General features: G+C 39.9%; 1 protein-coding gene across 4 annotated transcripts in view; it reads left to right on the top strand.

Annotated features, from left to right (window-relative positions):
* Positions 1-20,606, top strand: part of Zcchc4 (zinc finger, CCHC domain containing 4) — a 36,845-nt gene extending 16,239 nt beyond the window's left edge. For 2 of the 4 annotated variants that reach the window (XM_013009192.1, XM_013009194.1), the window contains exons 7-13: positions 2,728-2,878; positions 3,806-3,906; positions 11,916-12,037; positions 12,282-12,357; positions 14,465-14,516; positions 15,024-15,168; positions 19,918-20,606. In XM_013009192.1, coding sequence (XP_012864646.1) covers positions 2,728-2,878; positions 3,806-3,906; positions 11,916-12,037; positions 12,282-12,357; positions 14,465-14,516; positions 15,024-15,168; positions 19,918-20,053 — 783 coding nt within the window. In that variant the 3' untranslated portion in view covers positions 20,054-20,606. Of the gene's footprint in view, positions 1-2,727; positions 2,879-3,805; positions 3,907-11,915; positions 12,038-12,281; positions 12,358-14,189; positions 14,517-15,023; positions 15,169-19,917 lie in introns of those variants that run through there. The other 2 variants (XR_001174738.1, XM_013009193.1) reach the window with 2 other exon arrangements.
* Positions 20,607-22,922: the final 2,316 nt, after the last annotated feature.

Below are 22,922 nucleotides of genomic sequence, written 5' to 3' on the forward strand. Positions count from 1 at the left end.
CTGGAGCAGGGGGACTGTGACGAGTATACTGAGAGGGAAACCCAGGCTGAGTGTTCCAGGGGCCTGGCTTGCACTTTGTCCTACCAAATGGAAGGCAGGGAGGTTTGGCAGAGATGTGTGAGAGCAGTGAGTTGTGGGCTGGTGAGACATGGATTTGTGAAACCATGGGCTTCTTGTTTGTTTTGCCACTGCTAGCTGCTACAGTAGGGAATTAGGGTTTGCTCTGTTTTTGTTTTGTTTTTGTGTTGGTCCTGGGGCTTGAACCAAGGGCTTAGGTTTGCTTAAGACTAATACTCTACCACAGCTTCACTTCTGGATTTTTGGTGGTTAATTGATTGGAGATAAGAGTCTCACAGACTTTCCTGCTGGGGCTGGTTTCAAACTGCAATCTTCAGATCTCAGGCTTCTGAGTAGCCAGGATTATAGGTGAGAGCCACTGATGCCTTGTCTTTGTTTTTAATGTACTATGATTTTGTTTTTGTTTTTTTGCCAGTCCTGGGGCTTGAACTTAGTGTCTGGGCACTTTCCCTGAGCTTCTTCCGCTTAAGACTAGTACTCTACCAGTTGAGCCACAGAGCCACTTACGTTTTTTATGTATATGTGGTACTGAGGAATAGAACCTAGGGTTTCATGCATGCTAGGTAAGCACTCTACCAATAAGCTACATAAGCCTTATGTAGCTTATAAAGACAAAATAAAGGTAACATTACATTTAAATACCTATTAGCTAAAAATTTTATATATTTTTAAAAACCAGTGTGCAGTGGTTTTCTAGGAAATTTGATGTGGGTTCCTCTCCAGAGTTAATAGGCTACTTGACAAGAAAGTTTCTGACATAATGGTGAGATAACTGCCAAGACTGAACACCCCTTGGTGTGCCTGAAGAAAAACAGCAGTCCAGGCAGATTTCCCTGACTTACCCGTGGCCCTTCTGTAACCCAGCTACAGAAGCTTGTAGTGATCTTGCCACCCATCTGCCCTTTCTTGGTCCATTGCTGGAATCAGGTTCTCCAGTGGGGTTATACTTTTTCTAGTTGACTTCTCAGCATCTCCTGCCTACCTGGTGTCCATGGAGCTGTACAGGTACTTTGGAGAATTCCAGCTTCTGCCTCTGGAGCTCAACACTGAGAGGGAGCTGGGGGTGGGGGGGAAGGGGGGAGGGAGCCAAGGGGGTGGGACACGGTGTCTCCTGGATTATAAGTAGAAGTTCCCCACACCGGGTTTCTCGTAACCTCTTCAGCAGTCATGAAGGGAATAAAAATGTTATAAGCCTGGTGATAAAGGGTTCAAGTATTTGCTAAGGGTAGCTAACTTGGATGGCAAGCACTGTTTTAGTGAGAGGTTCGATGTCAAGTCAGGTTACTGCTGGCATTGGTGTCCTCCACCAGCTTGTGTTTCCCATAGGTGGCATTGCTAGGGCCCTGGGCACCTCCTGATGCCACCATGCCAGTAAGTCCTAGCTGGAAAAATAGACTTCATGTGTTCTGTTTGTGTCTAAGCATTTTTAGCTAGTCTGTTATCCCCCCCCCTCTTAAACTCTGAGGATCTCCAAGCCTTTCCAGATCAACCATGTGCACTCATAGTCTTTGTCCTGGGAAGCAGAGTGAGAGGACGAGGCACAGGGGAACACTGAGTGAACTCGGTATGCATGCCCCGCCACACAAGTTCGGTGGAAGTTAGTGAGGACTGTCCAGGGGAAATGATGGGAGGTTGTTCTTTCCCCTTTCATCACTTGGGTCTCCTAAATTGATTTAGTACCTAGAATAATATGTATTTTATTATAAAGTACACATAAGCTTATTAAAATTTAAAGTTTTATTAAACTTTAAAATCGAGTACATTTTCTATGTTGTAGGTGTTGATTTGCTTTTATAGTTGAAAACTTAAAGACTGCTTCCCAGTCAGTGGATGGGAGATCCTGTGCAAGGTATCTCCTGTGAACCTTGCTCAAAAGAAAAAGTGATACATAGGTGATACTAACTTCACAATCACTAAAACTGCAGTTTACTAAACATGTATCAGCCTTTTGGCAAAGCATGCTAGTAGCCTGATTTCATGGTCTGGATAAACTTTACTATTTGTGAACTTTTATTTTCTTACTATGCATGTTCAATTATGTCTGACATTTACCTCATACTTAAAAACATGTATATCAAGGTAATCCAGCCCTCAGGAGGGTCAAGAGTTTGAGACTAACAATGTGGGGAGTTTTAGGAAGGCCTGAGTTATATAGTAAAACCTCCATCTCAAAATAAAAACAAAAGAAAAGCATGGGCACACTTATCTAGTGATTTGTGGTTGTTACTAAACTGAATTTATGGTGATTGGACAAGCCAGTTAGGAAACAGTATATATTATTTTCCCCTTTGTGTCTCCAAGGTTTAGAATTGCCCTTGCTCAGGGTCATGGAGTTGAATAACAGTTAAGGTTGTTTGCTTGGATAACTAGTGGCTTTCTTTTAGATGACTAAATTTGGTTTTAACTTAACCATGTGAAATGTGTAGTTTTCTGAGAGTGATCGTATTTGAATTTGCAGTTTGAAAAGGCTGCTCATCATGGACCCCAAAGATAAAAATCTCTGACAAGAGTGACTAAGAGGATCTGGGACGTCAGCATAGGACTGGGGATAGGATGACTTGGTGAAGAGTGAGAACAAATCTGATGCATTTTCCCCCAGCTAGGACAAAGTGCCTGTCTCCTCCCAAGTTAGAGTTTTGTTTGTTCCAGGCTGCCCTTGATGTGTGCAGAGCATTCTTACAGGAAGATGAAGGTGATGGAGTCATTATGGTCACAGACCCTCCTTTTGGTGGCTTAGTTGAGCCTCTGGCTATCACATTCAAGAAGTTAATTGCTATATGGAAGGAAGGTCAAAGCCAAGGTGTGTATTTTTTTTACTTCCTACAAGATAAGTGTTTATATAGTAACCTACTGATCTATTGTCTGTCACATCTTAGCCAGGCTCAGAAACTCCACACTGGAGAATATACATGTATCAGGTTCTTCTCTTTAAAAACAGGCTTGTTGCAGGATGGGCAAACTTCACTGTCATTGAACACTTTGTATGGTCATAAGTTTGTAAAACGGCTTGTAGGTGACACACGTTTTTGGTGGGAATTATGGAACAATATGAAGAACAGCAGAAAAATATTATTTGTTCAACAAATCTTGACTGAGTGGGTACCATATGCCAGGTATTGCTTATGTACTAGGAATAGATAGATGAATTAATGACACAGTCACCTCTCTCTGCCCTCTAGACCTTATATTCTCTGCTCCTAGTGTTTTACCCAGAATTCCAAGAGGTCACCCAGCTCTAGGCCCAGAGTTTGGAACTCTGCAAAGGTTTAGGTGGAGGTCCTACATTCAGGAGGCTCCTAGTGATTAAACCACATGGATTCTCAGCCCTAAACTTGTGAGTTGATAAATTCCAAGAGTGTCCAGAGTTATGTGAACAAGCGTCTCTATTAATTGTGCTATCTAGGTTGTATGCTTTGGGGACAGGGTGCAGGCAAATCCTAAAAGAAAATATTACTCTCGTTAGGCATTTCATTTATTTGCTGTTCTCAAGAACACTAATCAGAGCAGATTAAGTCAGTGTTTTGTTTTACATATACAGTATTTCCATTGACCTTTGGAAAGGGCAGGTTGAAGTGACACTGTAATAAACCTCTTTTTGTATGAAAGATAGATGAACAACTGAACTCTATACTGGAAATGTCTACAGAAGTTTTTCAGGTAAAGCTGTTTCATGTTTTTAATATCAATTCTTCCTTTTCCTTTTCTTTTTTTGTGTGTGATGCATTAGATAACAGCCACAAAGAATTGCCTATTTTCTGGATTTTCCCCTATTTTTTTGAGTCCCGAATTTGTCAGTTTTTTCCAAGCTTTGCCATGCTGGATTATCAGGTATAGTAATATTCTGTTTTCTGACATTGTTGAAGAATGGACATTAAATGAACATTAAATTATTCTGATAAGTCTATCCTTTGATTTTAGTAAACTAAAATACTTTTAGTGTATTAAACACTAAAATTGTCCCATACATAGTTTAGTTCCATGGTATTTAACTGTAATCTTTTAAAAAATGTTTTTATTGTTATTATGAAGGTGATAAATAGGTTATAGCTGTATAAGTCAGATAAAGAGTACTTCTTTTGGGTAAGAGTCATTTCTTTTTGGACAGTGTCACCCCTTCCCTCACTCTCTCCCAGTTTTCCTTCCCATCCCCACCCACAAGTTGTATGGTTCATTTTCCACATAGTGTCTAGTGAGTTCCAATGCTGCATTTTTCACCTTTGTCCCTCCATTTCTGTCCCTCTCCTCCGTCCATACTCTCCTTTTTCTCCCAAAGACAGATAAGGCAAAAATAAACAAAAACAGAAACAATAACAAAGAAAGAACTTCTTGTTTCATTTTCTGGAGTTTATGTTGATAAATATTATTATTATTATTATTTTATTTTTTTGTCAGTTGTGGGGTGTAAACTCTGGGCCTGGGTGCTGTTTCTCAGCTCTTCAGCTCAAGGTTAGTGTTCTACCACTTGAGCCACAGTGCCACTTCTGGTTTTCTGGTAGTTTATTGGAGATAAGAGTCTCATGGACTTTCCTTCCTGGGCTGGCTTTGAACTGTGATCCTCAGATCTCAGCTTCTTGAGTATTTAGGTTTACAGGTGTGAGCCACCAGCACCTGGCTCCATTGGAGAATTGACAGCTCCTAGTTAAGGTTTTCAGCCTTAGAGTTGTAAATGCCTTTAGTAGTTGTTGACAGATAGTACCTGATTCTCATCTGTTTCCTCTTAAAGGCATATGCCATTATGAAAATGATTTCCAAAGTTCTGAAAGCAATAGTGCTGCCAGACTGAGAGGAGATGCAACCTGTGATCCCACCCAGAAAAGCAGTATTTACTTCCACACACTTTTTTCTCTCCCTGTCTATAGAGTACATTTTTAAGGTAGCTATATAATCTTTATGCTTTTAATAACTTCAAATTATTTCATTAACAGGCTATGTTATTAATTCCCTTTTTGACTCTATAATGCTTTTACTTTAAAGTACTATAAATGATATTGCCATAAACATTTTTTATGCGTATAATTTCCCCATATTTTACATAATTAGATTGCCAAAGCTGAGATTACTTCTCAAATTTAAAGGACATTTTTGTAGGTATTGAGCCATATTAACAGGTTTCTTTCCAAAAATGTGTTGCTTAAATCATTTTAACCTTGACTCTGTGTGTGTGTGGGTGGGTGGGGGTGTTAACTGGGGAATGAACTCAAGGCCTCACTCCTTGCTAGCTTTTTTTGCTCAAGGCTGGTATTTTATTACTCCTCCATTTCTTTTTTTTTTTTTTTTTGGGTCCGGTTGTGGGGCCTGAACTCTGGGCCTGGGTGCTGTCCCTCAGCTCTTGAGCTTAAGGCTAGCACTCTACCACTTGAGCCACAGTGCCACTTCTGGCTTTTTTTTCCTGCTTATTTGGTGCTGAGGAATCGACCCCAGGGTTTCATGCATTTAAGGCAAGTGCTCTACCACTGAGCCACCTTCCCAGCCCTACTCCTCCATTTCTGACTTAAAAAAATAATTGGAGATAAGAGTTTCTTAGATGTGTTTGTCTGAGTAGCTAGGATTACAGGCATGATTCACTGGCCCCAGACTTAACCTTGATTTCTTGAGCCCCAGTTCCAGCAAACTGTACATTAAATACCCTCATACTCTCCTTTCTAGAGTTTCCGGATTTTTGTTTCTTGTCTGAGGGATACATCGAGAATTGATATTTGCAATGCAGTGATAGCTGACATATCCTAGAAGTTTTAACTAAGTGTCCAGTAGTACTTGTAGCCTTTGGTAGTGAATAATTTCCTAGTCTAATGCCAGTAGATAGCCAGTGCCCCATATATGTCACAGAGTAATTGAATGAAAGAGAATGTGAGCTCTAGAGTTAAAAGAATTTTGATTCAACTGTTTGTCCTTTCTGAAGCTTATCTCGCCAGTTTAACAACAATAACGATTACATGTCTGTCTCATGAGACAGAGCATGAGAAGACTACCCCAGTCCTTCACACACAGCAAGTGCAGAGCAAAGGCAATTGATGTCAGCATTATCATCAGATAGTCTTGTGATGCCCACAGAACTTTTCCTTGGGCCCTTTCGTACAATATCTAAGAAAAGAATATCCTTTTTTTTGGTTGTTGTTGTTTTGTTTTGTTTTTAAAGGATAACCCAAGTCCACATTGAGAGAAGCGTTCTCTTGATGGGCAAAGGAAGGGAGATTTTTGTACAATGGATGAAAGAGGTTAAAGTATAGGGAGACCACCTCCATACTGCCTTGCAGTCCATGATATTAAAGAACTTGAAAATATTCTAGTTCTAGTTTTAGGGACTGGTTTCCAGCTCTACCCTATTGAGAGTAATTGTAAAACTCAATATATTGATGAAAGTGGCTTATACCTATCTATAATCCTAGCTACTCAGGAGGCTGAGATCTAAGGATCACAGTTCTAAGCCTCCTGAGTAGCTAGGATTATAGATAGGTATAAGTGGTTCTGTGGCTCAACTGGTAGTCCCCTAGCCTTGAGCAAAAGAAGCACAGGGACAATGCCAAGGCCCAGAGTTCAAGCCCCAGGACTGGCAAAAAAGGGAGTGGGGAATCTGAGTAGGTCATGTATATCCAACAGAGTGAAAAAGTAGAGACAAAGCCAAACTTTGAAAGAAAATGAGGCCAGCCATGGTGGCACATTTCTATAATCCTAGCACTTGGAAATTGGAGGCCAAAGGATTCTGAGATTACCAATAGCTACATATATAGTGAGTTCCAGGCCAGTCTAGACTACATAGCAAGACTTTACCTGAACTAAAACAGCAAAAAATCCAAAACAAAATAAAAAATTAGAAAAGAAAAATGAGAATAAAATCTATAAAATCCACCTTAAGTTTTTCAGGATTCCTACTGAAGGTGAGAATAGGTCTGCTTATTATGTGCTTATGTTAGACACTGATTTCCCCATGTCTCATTCATCTAATTTTATTTATTGTACTTCCCCTTGAGGATTTTTCTGGCTTTAATTTTTTTTCCTCTATTAAAAAAAAGTTTCTGGATCTGTTACTGTTATGCCTCTTTTGAGCCTTTGCTTTCTTTCTTTTTCTTTTTTTTTCCTTTTGTTAATTTGACTTCATTTTTCTGGTACTTCCCTTCCTCCTCCCCTCTGCCCCCTTTTAACCTTTTTTATTAAGTGAAAGATGTGCAAGTCTCCCCTCTTCCTTCACAGACCTTGATTAATCCCCCCAACTCTATCACCAGAGGTGGTTCTAAACCTCCAAGCCAGAAGGCAGGGATGAAATCCCCAAGTCACTAAATTTATTTCTTAGAAAAAGAAAAGCAGAGATGCTGTAAATCTTTATAAAATATAAATGATGTAGACTCTTCAGTAGCTGATAAAACACTTGATAAGCAGAGAATAAAGTAGTTATCAAAGACCTAGAAAAGCATGAGTTTTATTGAGGGCAGATTAGGAAGGAAAGATGTAATAATGAAAAGAAATTCTCATTTAGAGTCTGAAGAAGTTTGAGTTCTCACACTGTCTTTTAGAAGCTAGTTAATCTTGAGGAAAGGCACTTGATCTTTTCAGGTCTCTGTTTCTTTACCTAGAAAATAAAATGATTGAAGCTAGGCTTGGTGATGCACACCTGTAATCCCACTACTTAGGAGTTGAGAGCAGCCTGTGCTACATAAGTTCTAGATAAGCAGGGCTACACAAGAAGACCCTGGCTCAAAAAATTAAAACAAGCCAGGTAGGTGCTGGTGGCGCATGCCTGCCTGCAATACTAGCTACTCAGAAGGCTGAGATCTAAGGATGGAGGCTCAAAGCCAGCCCTCGCTGAAAAGTCCCTGTGATACTCCTACCTCTATTTAACCATTCCCCCCCCTCCAAACAAAACAAAACAAAACAAACATGGAAGTGTTGCTATGGCTCTAAGCTGTAGAGGGCTAGTCTTGAGAAAAAGAGCTTGGGGACAGCTCCCAGTCCCTGAGTTCAAGCCCCATAACTGACAAAAAACAAAACACAGAGAGAGAAAGTGCAATTAAAAGATTGAACCAGACATTGAATGGCACAGGGAAGCATAAGTTGGAAGATCTCAGGACAGGTTGGCCAGAAGCCCTACCTTGAAAATAGCCTATAGAAAAAGGGTATGGAGGCCTGGCTCACTTGGTAGGCCCTGAGTTCAAACCCTAGTAACACACAAAAAAAGTGTCTACTCATTTTGTATTAAACATTTTTCTGTGTGTGGAGTGATAAGGAGTACGAGATGTCGCTGAGAATTTCAGATCAGGTTACATGGCGAGTGGGGGTGAGGCAGGTGGTTAGGGGCATTAATAAAAGATTGAGGGTTGGTTGGCAGAGCTGGAGAAGTGTGCTGGGATCTTTGTGAAATTAAGCTAGAGTTAAATAGGACCCTGGAGGAGCTGTGGAAGCCCTGGTACTCTTGTCTTATTTTATCTTTGCATCCTGGCCTGATGCCTGGAACATAGTAGGTACAAAACAAATGCTGTTGTCTTGAAAGTCTTGGTTCTCAATATAACTAGCTTCAGTCTCATGGTACAGAAGAGACATTTGCGTATGGATCAAATTAAAAGTTAGAAATTGCAGAGATTTTTGTGCTTTCCCTCATTTCTATACAGTACTTCATCACATTAATCAGTTCTGTGGGAGAAATTTTCTATTTGAGAATGCCTCTCATCATCATTGTGAGCGAAATGTCAGGGATAATGATGGGAAAATGGTGTATCAGCTCTACCACTAGTGATAGGCAATTTGCAAAATTGTGTTTGCTTTACCGCACTTCCACAGGAGGTTTATTTGTGTGGATGAAGCTATGAAATATGGATGTATGTTAGAGGTACATTAATTTACTCTAGCAGCATGCATTTTACATACCATATGTTTATAGTTAATTAGCACAACAAACCCGCGTTTAAAAATAATAATAATCCCAATTAGGTTATGCAAAATCAAGCAATCAGCCACCTTTCTGACACATACATCCTCTGACTCCTTGGGTAGCCATAAAGAAATTGTTCTTTTTTTGCCCCCTCTTCCATCTGTTATCTGCTATATTGCATAGGATATTCCACGAACTTGAAGTCTTTTTACAATATTATTTTACAACATTTGAAAAGCTCACTGAGATTCTCTTGGGGAAGAGCTTTTTCTTATGATCCTTGTCAGTTTCTGTTGAAAATATCTTTGTTGAACTTAATAAGGTACCATATATTTATTCACCCACACAAAGGAGTGCATTAGGGAGAAATTATGAATTTAAATCATTTTAAAAGAAAACTCTTCAAGGAACTATTTTAAGGTGATTTTGAAGTAAAATCTATTTTTGTCTCTTAGCTTCTAATAGGTAACTTATATTCATAGGACTTTGAGAAACCTAGCCGTAACCTGGGCTGACTTCCCAAAATAATAATCCTCCCACTAAATTCACGACAAGCAGTCATCCAGCTGCACTCGAACGCTTTCACTGAGCAGAGTCCTACAGCCTTACAAGGCAACTCAATTTATTTAATAGCTCTAATCGTTAGAAATTTTTCTCATATTGAGATAAAATATGCTCCCCATTAACTTCTAACCATTGGTCCTAGTTCTGTTCTCTGAGGCAATAAAGGGCAAGTCTTAATTTCTGTTCCATGTGACACCCCTTCCATTATAAAATAGCTGTCCGTTCCTCCCTGCCTTCTCCTTTCTGAATAAACACCCTCAATTTGTTAAACTATAAATCCTATTCATTGCCATTATTTCCAGTAGAAATGAGCTAGTTTTACCAATGTCTGTCTGAAGATGCAGTGGCTGAATGCAGGGCTGCAATTGAGATCTTCCTTGGGACTTCCTTGGTAGATACTGCCTATCTCAGAGGCAACCTGGGTCTGCACTCACTTCAGCATAGTCAGCTAGACTAGATGAAGCCTGTTGGCAGCCAGCCAGAAACCTCTGGGTGGGAGGTTCATGCTGCTTTGGGCATCTTCCTTCTGTACTTACTTTCTTCCTGCTGTTCAAGCAGGAAGCAGTGAAGCTTCCTGTAAGTGTTGGCATTAAGGTAGACAGGGCCTCTGAAGTATGGAGGAATCTGCCATTAGAGGCCTCTCTTCTCATCAGTTTCACATTTTTTGTAATTTGTTTATTGAATACCTGACTTGCAGAGCAGTTTGCTTTCAAGTTCCTAATTCAGTTCCTTGTTCAGAATTGGGACAATTCATTATACCTTGCTTGAAAATTGGGATCCACTTATATTGAACTCATAAAACTCTCATGGTAATCTTGAGGATAGTCTGAGGCAGAGCTTCTCAAACTTGAGTGTGCCAAGAGGCTTGTTAACACAGACTGCTGGCCTCACTCCCAAGGTTTCTTACTTATTAGGTCCTCATGGGGGCACAGATTTGCACTTCTAACAAGATCCTCAGTGACACTGATGTCACCAACCTACTTTGAGAATTCCTGATCTACAGAAAGATGGACTTAGTGCCAGGCACCAATGGCTCACTCCTGTAATCCTAGCTACTCAAGAGGCTGAGATCTGAGACTGTGGTTCAAAGCCAGTGTGGACAGAAAAGTCTGTGAGACTCTTATCTCCAGTTAACCACCAGAAAAACAGGAAGTGGCGCTGTGGCTCAAAGTGATAGAGCACTAGCCTTAAGGTGAAGAGCTCAGGGATAGTGCCTACGCCCAAAGTTCAAGACCCATGCCCATCAAAAAAAAAAAAAAAAAGAAAGAAAGAAAGATGGATTTAGTGATCTGGTAAATACATAGCAGACCTAAAACCAAATTGAGAATGTGTATGAATAATTGGTTGGAGGAAAAGATAGAATCCACAAGGTAATTGCTGTGGCCTAGTGTGATAGTACATGCTTGTAATCCCAGCACCTAGGAGGCAGAGGCAAGAAGATTGTGAGTTTGAGGCCTGACTCTTTCTCAAAATCAGAAAAATCATACTTGTTAGCATCAGTTGCTTTTCAAGATAACCTGATGACATGAGAAGTTGACTTAGGTATTTTGAGGAAAGAGGTCAATGATTTGAATAGCTGTAGGGAGAGCAAGCATGGATATGGACCCCAGTATCCATCTCCATCTTTCTGCCTTTGACAGGCCCTGGACTAAGTGTTTTACTTCACTAAGCTCTTTTAACCTTCATAGCAACTTTAAGGTCAGAATTAGTAACCTCTTTAACAGACAGAAGGTAACCTTGGCTAAGGTCAGGTAACAGCAGTGGCAAAGCCAGTGTTGGACCCAGAATCCTGTTCTTTGTCCAAGTGTGAGGACAGCTGAGGCTGCACCTGCACCTGGTGAGCTGAACAGACATGCAGCAACCTCACATCCCAGCTTGGAAGGTTTCAACCATGCTGACCCATGTCTTCAAAGACATTAGTTCTTAATATGTCTTTCTTATAATGTCCCTTAATAGTATATAACATATATGTGCACACAGCACATCTTTTTATGTTCTGAAATTCCTCTGTCAAAGTGGCCTCTCCGAAATGTCCATAAATATATGCTTGCATTTAAGAATTTATTACCTAAAAAAAAAAATTACTACTGGGTACCGGTTGCTCACACCTGCAGTCCTAGCTATTCAAGAGGCTGAGATCTGAGGATCACCATTCAAAGTCAGGAAAGCCCATGAAACTCTTATCTCCAATTAACCAGGTAAAAGCCAAAGGTGGAACTGTGGCTCAAGGGGTAGAGCACTAGCCTTGAGCAAAGAAAGCCTAAGGACAATGCCCAAGACCCTAGCTTCAAGCCCTAGGACTGGCACCAAATTACTTTAATCTGTCCTATGTGTTTTGGCATCAGCTTATTTCTTTATTGGTTCGAGAAGCTGAGTGAATGTTGACTCATTTGAGTAAATTTTCCCTTTCTAGGTAGATTATGATAATCATGCACTTTATAAACATGGAAAGACAGGTCGGAAACAGTCGCCTGTGCGTATTTTTACCAACATTCCACTCCATAAGGTAATCCTTCCCACGGAAGAAGGTTACAGGTAAGATCACTGTAGAACTTTGAATTTCCAAGGCTGCTGAAAAGGCAGTTATGGGCATCTCACTGCAAAGTGCCTTCACTAGTGAATCCTTTACTTCTTTTGCTTTTAAATGTGCTCCACAGGGTCATATTGAATTGAATTCTGATTGCCTCCAGTTTTGAGAACAAGTGCTATGTACACTTGTGTGTATTGTGTGAGTCTCAGTGAACATGTGCAGTGATTTTCCTGTTTTGTTCCTTGTCAGATTTTGCCCTCTGTGTCAGCGGTACGTTTCTCTTGAGAATCAACACTGTGAACACTGTAATTCTTGCACATCCAAGGTATAGTTTTCTTCCACAGTGCATTCTTAATCAAATATGTTTACTAGCTCTATTACTTTTCTAAATGTTATTTGGTTAATATTCTAGTTTGTATGAATGTGTATTATCTATTAGGTGTATTTTAATACAGTAGTACTTTATTTCTAACTATATGTGTAACATTGCCCTCCTGCTTACTTGAATTTACTTTCATATGGTAATGAATGACTGCTAAAAATTGGAGGGTTTCATGTAAAGCCTTAAGGGATGCTACACAGATCTGTCTGTTGAGGGCAAATATATGACATTTGTTTCACATGTTGTGAAATTAACAACGGCCTCAGGAAGTAGGTGGTTACTCCCCACTTTTTTACAGCAAAGAAAGGACTCCAAGGGACATACTTCATATTTACGTATTTAGCTATTGTATTTTTCTTAATAGCCTTAAAAAAAACACAACCAGCTTTAGATTCACAGCAAGATTAAGCTAGGTTAATTGTCCAATAATCCCTGCTTCCTCCCCAGCCAGTCTCCCCCACTGTCAACACTACCCATTAGATTCAACATTTGTTACAGTAGATGCACTTGCCTGGGCATGTCATCAACACCGAGTGCACATTTCAGGTGCACTCTTGGGGCTGTACCCCAGCCCTCCAAGTGTGTTTGGGTTTGGATGAATGGGTAATGACCTGAATTTGACATTGTAGTGTCACACCAAGTGACTTCATGTTCTCTCTAAAGCCTTGTTTCCCACCTTACTGATGGCTGGTACCACTGCTATATTCATAGTCTTTCCCACACTGTCACAGTTTGCAGTCCTACAGGATGAATGACACCTCTGTAGAGGGCCTTCTTCCACTGAATCATAGTTTTGTGTGTGTATGTGTGCACACACATGCATGCACGTCCATGTGTCAGTCCTAGGGCTTGAACTCAGGGCCTGAGCACTGTCCCTGGGCTTTTTTGTTGCTCAAGGCTAGTGCTGCACTACTTGAACCACAGCTCCACTTTGATCTTTTGGAGATAATGATCTCATGGATATTCCCACTCAGGTTGGCTTTTAACTGAGATCCTCAGATCTCAGCCTCCTGAGTAACTAGGATGACAGTTGTGAGCCACCAGTGCCTACCTTGAGTAATCGGTTTTTAACATTTCTCTATCTTTCCATGGCTTCTTGTGAAAGGAATCCTATTGTCTGGATAAGTCAGTTTATTTAACTCTTCTTTTACTGAAGAGCATTTTGGTTGCTTCCAAGTTTTGCCACTTAGTAATAAATCTATTTTTAGAAGGACCACAGGATGACTCTAAAGTTTTCTTTGTTTATTTTAACTAACTCCAGTCAGAAAGAAGATAGTAAGATAGTAAGCACAAACTCTTCTCCAAAGAAATGCTGTATTTATGTAAATATTAGTAAGCATATTTTTCATAATAACATCATTTTATTTCTGACTATACTATGGTAGCATGCATCTAAGTATATTTTCAATTAGTTTAGAAATCATCTGTATTTTGCATATGGAGTTTAAAATTGAAGAATGAGATGCACATGTAGGTAGTGCAGGGAAATGACTAGCACACATACCAGAGCAGCAAAGGGAAGGAGGGCTGGTGGGGTCTACCCCTGACCTGAATGGTTAATCAATATTTTCTAATGATCCTTATCAAGTTGGACATATGTGTCTTATGCATTTGTAGGTATGTTTCATCAGAGTTTTAAAATCCTCAAATAGAAACATAAAACCTATCTTTCTAAATTACATAAAGCTATCAAATAGGAATTTCATGAAGGATTGTGTAGTATAGACCTATAAAATCATTACTAATCATTATTTCTCTTGAAATTTTCATGTGAGTCTCTTTGTGAAGATTGGTTGCTTGAACTGGAGTGGATTTTGAAGATCATTTGGATAAATCTCCTAGTTACATAGTTAAGGAAATTGAGGCCCATCAAGGAGGCATTTAAGTAGAGAAATGCATAAATTAAAATCAAAGTATTTAATTGTGAAGCCAGAAAAGGGAGAAATAGAGATGAATAATTTACACCAATTTTAGTAAGACATTTTAATTTTTAATTGTAGAACTTGGTTGTTAATAACAAATTACATGGAGTTTGAAATTGTTTTTGCAGGATGGCCGGAAGTGGAAGCATTGCTTTCTCTGTAGGAAGTGTGTAAAGCCCTGTAAGTATGGGTGTGGGGTGTGAGGAGGGCCTGGCGAAACAATTTGGGTTTTTGTTCTCCCTCCATAGGGTTTTTATAAAAGGCAAATAATGATGAGACCTTGCATTAACTTACTTGCTTCGTCAGAGCCAGTGGCTCATACCTGTAATCCTAGCTACTCAGGTGGGACAGCCTGGGCAGCGGGAGCTGTGTGGTTCAGGTAAGAGAGCGCAAGCCTTAAGTGAAAAAGCTAACAGGCAAGATTGAAAGGCCCAGAGTTCAAGCCCTAGGACTAGTATTTAAGAAAGCAAAGCAAAGAATTAAAAAAAAAAAAAAAAAGACAGAGAAGTGATTTATTGTGGGATTCTAACCTCTTCGCTTTGGGTCTCTTTAGCCAAGCTAAAACTATCTCTGCAAATCAACTACAATATTTGAAGAAAACATTATCTCTACATCTTACTTAGAAGTTAATGAAGTGAAGAAATATATTCATGGAAGTTCCTCTAAAGCTTACTTTTTATTTTACAGCCTGGATCCACTGTAGCATTTGCGGTCACTGTGCTGTCGCAGATCATTCCTGTGCGGGCCCCAGAGCTGGCTGCTTCATTTGTGGCAACTCAGATCATAAACGCAGCACTTGTCCTAATACCTGCCTCTCCAGGGGAGCTAACAAGTCAGTTGGATTCTTTTTTTTTTTTTTTCTCTCACTAAAAATGTCCTTATGTACTTCATACAGAGCGGTCTGCCCCACTCTGCAGCATTCAGAGGAGGCAGAAGCCCTGTGTATTAGTTGTCTGGACCGGGGAGGATGGGTGAGTGGAAGAGCTTGCTTCACAGCGTCATAGGTTTAGAAAGCAAAATAACCAAAGTGTAAGGTTAAAGTGATTAACTTTACATGTTCTGTGGTCCATGTGACATTAGAGCTTTGGGATAAGAGGTTAGGTTTTCCTGAGGAGCAAGACAGTGAAGTGAGACTTGGATCACCTGAGAGTTGATGGCCGGAAGGGTGGAGAACGCATTTCAGATTGACTGCAGTGTGTGTTACACAGCAGACAAGTGGTGTTACTTCTTTACAAATCTTACCAGATTTCTAGAAAATACTTAGAATATATTTAGATATGCTTAATACTTTTTTTTTTTTTTGCCAAGCCTGGGGCTTGAACTCAGGGCCTGGGCACTGTCCCGAGCTTCTTTAGCTTGAGGCTAGCACTCTACCCTTTGAGTCACAGCACCACTTCCGGCATTTTCTGTTTATGTGCTACTTAGGAATCGAATCTGGGGCTTCATGCATTCTAGGCAAGCACTCTACCACAAAACCACATTCCCAGCCCTTAATGCTTAAATATTAAAAAAATTTTTTTTCACTCTTTCCTGCCAATCTAAAACTATTTTTTAAATTTAATTCTAAAACTTTTATTGTCTTTTATTTTTCATGATTAGTTTAACTTCTTCCACCAATGTTTGGTATTGATTATAACTCACAATAAAGTTCCAACAATGATAATGTTCCTTGAACATAGCCTGTGAACAGTGGCACACACCTGTAATCCCAGCCTCGCAGGAGGCATAGGCTTGTGTCTGAAGCTAACCCTCGAAAGAAAACAAGAGACTCTTGCCTGAAAAATAACTAAAGCAAAAAGGGCTGGGTGTGGTTCAAATAGTAGAGGACCTTCCCAGCAAGTTCATGGACCTTAGTTCAAACCCTTGTACCACCAACATAAAAATACCTTAACATCCCATAGTTAAATCAGCCAGATTTAACATTAGATGAAAATTGAGATTATGAATAATGTTTTGGACTATCATATGCCTTGTGATGAAAAACATTTTTAATGTTTTATATTTAATGTTTTATAACTTTATGATTATAATTCTTTTAAAAATTAAATGAAATTGGGAGCAATGAAAAACTTTTTTCTACTAAAGTCTAGACACTTATTTTGCCTATTATTTAAATAAACTAATTTATATATTTACTTTTTTTTTTTTTTTTTGGTTGCTTATAGGGCTTGAACTCAGCCTGAGCACTGTCTCAGTGCTCTTTTACTCAAGGCTTAGTACTGTACCACTTTGACCCACAGCTTGACTTCTAGTTTTCAGGTGGTTAATTGGAGATAATAGGCTCATGGACTTTCCTGCCTGGCTGGCTTTGAACTGTGATCCTCAGATCTCAGCCTCCCGAGTAGCTAGGATTACAGATGAGTGCCCAGATATTTACTTTGTTTTGTTCATTTTCAAAAGTAGTCCAAGGTAAAAGTAGAACTATTAAAAAATAAATAGGTTGCACCCAGAATCTTCCAAACTTGTTACCTTAGAAATCCTCAGGACTTGACCACCCTGTTGCATGTACTGGATTGGGAACATTGTGTCACTTGCAGTGTAATTTTGAGTGAAAACAAGTAGGCGCCATGCTCAGCCTTTAATTTTAGGTTCTTCATTGCTTCTTAAACAGCTGTGATAGTAACATTGTTTTCATGGGTGAGATTATATATCATCCCTCAGTATTAGATTTGATCAATTTTCATTCTAAGAACAAATCCCTTGAGATGTGGTCTACCTGATAACTCTTACCTGGTATTACTTGTTTCTGAGAGGACTTCTAAACTCCTGTTTACAGTTACCACTCTCAAAACATTTTCATAATGAAATTGATAAGCCAAGATTTCCTTCTTTATAATAATAAAAAGAATTTAAATTTCATAGCCTTTGTAGCATACATGGCATGAAGGGTCCTTTCAACTTATGCTTTGCACAGCTTTGTCTGCTATTTTTGCTTAGTGTTAATTTTTCTTCAGCTGTGAGCTGGAATGCTAGCTCCATCTTGTGGTGAACACTCCTTCTAGCAGTTATGTAAATCCTATAATTTAGAGGACAAAGACTAGGTCAATGTAATTTTAAGACAAAATGAAACAATTGATTTATACTGAATCAGAGTTCAAAGACTTACCTCTAGAAGGTTTTGTTTATTCACATTATAAAAGAATAGTTTTAAATATTTTCCTTCTACATTTACTGTATCCCCAAATGAATCAGTTTTATTTTTAGCCCTGCTTATGAGTGGATGAACTGAATTGGAATTTAAAGTTTGTATACTGGGACACAAGGCTTCATTGACTTTACTATTACAGATTATACTTCATTGAATTTGCTAAATTATTGCCTATCAGGACTTATCCTACTTTAATAGTAGGGGAAAGAAGAGATTTATATCACATGCACAAAGCAGTAAGACAATGAGTTTTATTTTGCTTTGTTTCGGTTGAGTCTAAACCTAATCTCAGTTAACAATAACTGAAGAATGCCTTATAATCATCAGACAAAACATGAACATTGTTGACATGCCAAATGGTGCCTTAATACCATGTTAAGATCTCTTAACTGTATTTTTGTAGCGTGTTGATTCTATTTTTTAATTTAAAAATTTTAAAAATTATTATAAAGTTGATGTACAGAGGGGCTACAGGGGTACAGTTATTTACCTTTATGTAAAGGGTACATTACTTTTTGGACAACATCATCTCTTTCCCTCGCTGTCTCTGTTGGTTCTAATTTTATTTTGTCACTTGAACCACAGCTCCACTTCTGGCTTTTTCAGTACTTAATTGAAGATAAGAGTCTCATGGAGGAAGTGGTGCTGTGGCTCAAGCAGTAGAGCACTCGCCTTGAGCTGAAGAGCACAGGGACAGCACCAAGCCCAGAGTTCAAGCCCCACAGATGACCAAAAAAAAAGACTCATGGATTTTCCTCTGTCTGGGCTGGCTTTAAACTGCAATCCATGGGGCTGGGAAGGTGGCTCAGTGGTAGAGTGCTTGCCTTGCATGCATGAGGCCCTGGTTCGATTCCTCAGCACCACGTAAACAAAAGGCCAGAAGTAGCAATGTGGCTCAAGTGGTAGAGTGCTAGCCTTGAGCTGAAGAGCTCAGGGACAGCACCCAGGCCTAGAGTTCAAGCCCCATGACTGACAAAAAAAAAAATTAAACTGCAATCCTCAGATCTCAGCTTCCTTGATAGTATTATTATAGGCATTAGTCATTGGCATCCAGCTAAAAATTTTATTTTAAACTTAGTATGCATTGTAGTATATGAGGGGGTTTCACTGTAATATATCCATGCATTCTCACTGTGCAGACTGAGTAAATTCATTGCTTCCACCATATTCCTATTCCTTCCTCCCTCTTTCCCATGGTATCCTAGTTCATGATGCCAAGAAAAGTATAGAAAAATGTGAAGTCAAGTTAAAATTCTTCACGGTGGTCATGTGAAACTCTCATTGATAGCAAAGTACTTACTGATCGATTCCTGTGTGGCTAGCTTCTTCTGTATCTGATTAATGTGTGGTGGAGTGATCACTGTGAAGATGATTAAGAGCACACAGGTCCTAGAATTAGGCTATTCCTGCCACTTCCTCCCTATGTGCTCATAGGACATCAGAGCCCCTGTCTCTTATAAAAAAATGACACGGGGGGGTGGGCTGCCTTGCTCAGTTTCCCAGCTCCTTGGAGTCAAAGGTTATACACATTCACTTTTGTATCTCCAGTACCTAATACATACAGTATTGAATGAGCCAATAATGGGGCCCAAGTCTCACCCACTCAGGGACTCCATATTGTAAATGAAGCCCTTTTTTGAGGTTTTGTCCTGGGAATCCAGCTCATGGTTACTTACAAGATGGGGCTCATTTCCAGGTGTGTTAGTGCTATTATATTAGTACCAGCTCCTGCCTGTTCTTTGGTACTTGCTAGTATAATGGCATCTTTCTGCTATAATGGAGGAGTAAACGAATGGCCAGTAATCTTTCCCAGCCCAAACTACCTGAGAACATGAGAAACAGAGAATATGTTCAGATATGGTGTTGTTAGAGGGAAAATTCCAGCCTGTTCAGTTTGAACTTAGTCTTCACGAAGTTGAGGACATCAGCGGTGACCAACGAGCCCCTTGTCAGGATTTTCAGGCCTATGTAGAGAAGAAGTTAGTGCCAGGCAGAAAAAAGGGCCCTCAAGCATGGCCAGATTTTTGTTGTGTATTTTGTATCCCTGTAAACTGTATCATGTGTGAACCTCCCTGTCCTCAAAAATACAATTTGAGGGGCTGGGTTGAGCAGTGTAAGGGGGTACCCTAATCCCCAAAGCTGCAAGTAGCCTCACTGACATGGTTGCCTTCCCTGTGGTGCAGTTGTTCCCAATAGCTTGCTCTAACTCTGTAGTAACCATGTTTTAAAGAAATGTGTTTTCTCAAACATTTTGCTTGATCAGGCCTCTGGCTATTGTTACGGTTTAGGATACTGGAGATTTATGCTTACAATACAGTAAATTCTTTCCCTTCTTCTATTTTCTTATTTGGCTAGCTGGTTAATTGAACTTCCACATAATTACATAATTCACTGTGTTCATTTTACAAAATAATTTAGCACCTTGTTTTTCAGGGCTGTCAGAAAGCAGAAGCAAAGAAAAAGTAATAAGATGAAAATGGAGGCCACTAAAGGACAGTCCATGAATCAAACGTCTGTTATCAGGAGAAAGAAGAGGAGGGAAAGAGTCCATCAATATCTTTGCTCTTAAATGTCCAGTGACTTGAGAATAAGAAAGATTTATAGTCCAACCTTTGATGCCATTTTCTGCAAGTGCCACGCTGGCGTTAAATTCAGTCGCTTTCAAAGGTATGCACCTTCCTGAGCTCTGTAACAGGCAGGTGGCATTTGCTGTTCCCAGTCCCCTCCTCTGCCTCCTGGGAGACCTGGGGAGTTTTCCATCGTTCGGCTGATTTCCTGGCACTCTCTACATGCTTTCTCCCTCTTTAAGTCTCTCCCAGTTCTTAATTATTTTGGCCTCTGTCTTAAAAAAAAAAAAAAGAAGAAAAAAAGGCATTCGAAGTTCTTTGCAGACAATGTCAGAAGAAAATAGAAGTAAAAACCTGTGACCTTTTATGTTAAGATGTGAATATTTTGTGTGTGTGTGTTAAGTACTTGGCAATGGTTTAAACTCCTCTCAAAGATGGATATACACATTTTTTAGGTTGTATCTAAAGATGATGGGAAGAATTTTTACAAAGCACTGTAGGCTATAAAGATTATGACTGTAATTATATTACTATTAAATATTTATTTTTCTTGTACCTTTTGCCCTTGTCCTTTGATGAATCACTTAGATGTTGGGTGAATGAGATATTCAGAATCAAGACTGGCTCTGTCACTGCATTTCTTCTGTGCCCTAGGTTTTATCTTGTTTTTGGTTTTTGTTTGTTTGTTTTTCTGAGATAAGTAACTGGGGCTGGCCACAAACTCATGATCTTCCTGTCTCAGACTCCTGAGTGCTGGGATTACTGGTGTGAACCACCACTCCTGGCTCAGTTCATCTCTTTGTGGAAGTAGTTGGTAGCAGAATGCAGGAGAGTGATCAAACTTCTCATTCTTATCCTGAAGCATATTTCCTGGTCTTGGCCAAGTCACTCTTACATGTAAGTCCCAGTGTTTTCATTGATGACAATGGATCGTAATGTCTGTCTATTAGGATTAGGCTATAACTGTGAAGTTTGTTTTGTGGTTATGTGAGCCATGTGCCTGGCTGATAGTTCTCTCCTATTGGAGGCAAGAGTTGTGTTCAGATGATCGCTACTGAGGCCTATGGCAATCATCTTGTGTTCCAGTGCTGCAGCTCTGGAGGGAGTCATTTGATCTCCCAGAACAAACAATTCTTCGCTCCATTTCTCTGCCAGGTATCTGAACATTATCCCCTTAAAATGGAATCATTTTGAATGACTTGAAATTTGCAAAGTGACTTTTCTCTTGTTCCCAAATAACTGCTGTGGAACTGATTTGGAGGCCTCCATGTGGGATTTAGCTTGAGCTCTAACAGCACAAGACCATCTGGCACTTACATTTCAGGTAACCGTGGCTGTTAGCATGGCCCACACCAACAGGGTAGTGGTGTACACAGGCTACATCAAAGATGAGTTAAGTTCTGGGATTTAATAAGCATTAGAAAATGCTTCTCCTGTCTCCCTGGTTTATTTTGTGTTGCCATTGTTTTTCCTTTTTTTTTTTTTTTGCTTTGCCTGTTGGATGAATCCAGAGTCTTGTGCCTGCTGGGTAAATGCTCTACCACTGATATACACCTCCAGCTCTATCTTTCCCATTTGTCCTGGGGACTGCTGTGATGATAGGAGAGACAGAGTGGAGATGACAGGATGAAATATGAACTCTAAATCATTTTGAGTTTCCTTCTCTGATGCCAGCCTGGGTAGGGACATTGCCTGATTTTATGGTGTCCACTATATCATAGTAAAATCTGTTGTATTTGCCACTGAAACTCACCCACCTGTGGGACCACGACTGCCAGAGAATTGGGTCCTGATGGCCAGTACTTATTCTCGTCTTCATATTCCTTAATTTTAAGGTTACATCAGTTGTAAAATATACCATTGAAGCCTTGCACAATGGCATGCACCTGCAATCCCCATTACTCTGGAGGCTGAGATGAGAGGCTGCAGCAGGAGGATTGCTTGAGCCCAGTTGTTGAGGACCATCTCATTCCATTCAATAGAAATGTGACCCTGTCTTTTTTTTTTTTTAAAGCACTACTGATTATTTTTTTCATAGCATCCCTATAGAAAACAAATGTTTTATTGTACATAATTTTTATTAGGGCTGGGAGGTAGCTCAGTGGCAAAGTGCTTGCCTAGCAAGTGCAGCATCCTGGGTTTGATCCTTAGTACCAAAAAAGAAAAAAGAAAGCAGTTAACTATCCTCCTCCCACCTCCCACCCCCCAAAAATCTTAGTTATAGTAAAAATTAATGTACCAGGGGATGGAAATGTGGCTTAGTGGTAGAGTGCTTGCCTAACATGCATGAAGCCCTGGGTTCGATTCTTCAGTACCACATAAACAGTAAAAGACAGAAGTGGCACTGTGGCTCAAGTGGTAGAGTGGTAGCCTTGAGCAAAAGAAGCTCAGGGACAGTGCCCAGGCCCTGAGTTCAAGCCCCAGGACTGGCAAAAGAAAAAGAAAAAGCCAAATCTTTGAGTTTGTGTCTATTCTTTTCAAATATTTAGTATGGGGGGCGGGGGAAGGCGTGAACTACTTTTGAAATACAAAACCACAGTCTTAAAAGGGTTGGTGGTGTGCTGCCCCCTCCTGTATTATTTTCTTGGTGCTCTCTGCAGTGGAGTGGTGCATCTTTGGTCATCACAGATGCTTTATACGTGTAACTTCTGCCCTATTAGAATGGCAGTGCACTTATTTTAGTTCTGTATAGGTTAGAAGCTCATTGACAGCAGAGGTTGGTTGCTGTCATTGAGTTTGCCATTGGAGTTTCGAGAACAGTGCCTTCCTCCATTGCATGTGGCTTTGGTGACTGGGGAACAGTGGCCAGAATAACATGTTTTCCTGGTATCCCATGCTCACAAGTACCCACTCATTGAATGGAAGCACCAT

Source organism: Dipodomys ordii, unplaced genomic scaffold (assembly GCF_000151885.1).
Source record: "Dipodomys ordii isolate 6190 unplaced genomic scaffold, Dord_2.0 Scaffold8, whole genome shotgun sequence".
Lineage (NCBI taxonomy): Eukaryota > Metazoa > Chordata > Mammalia > Rodentia > Heteromyidae > Dipodomys > Dipodomys ordii.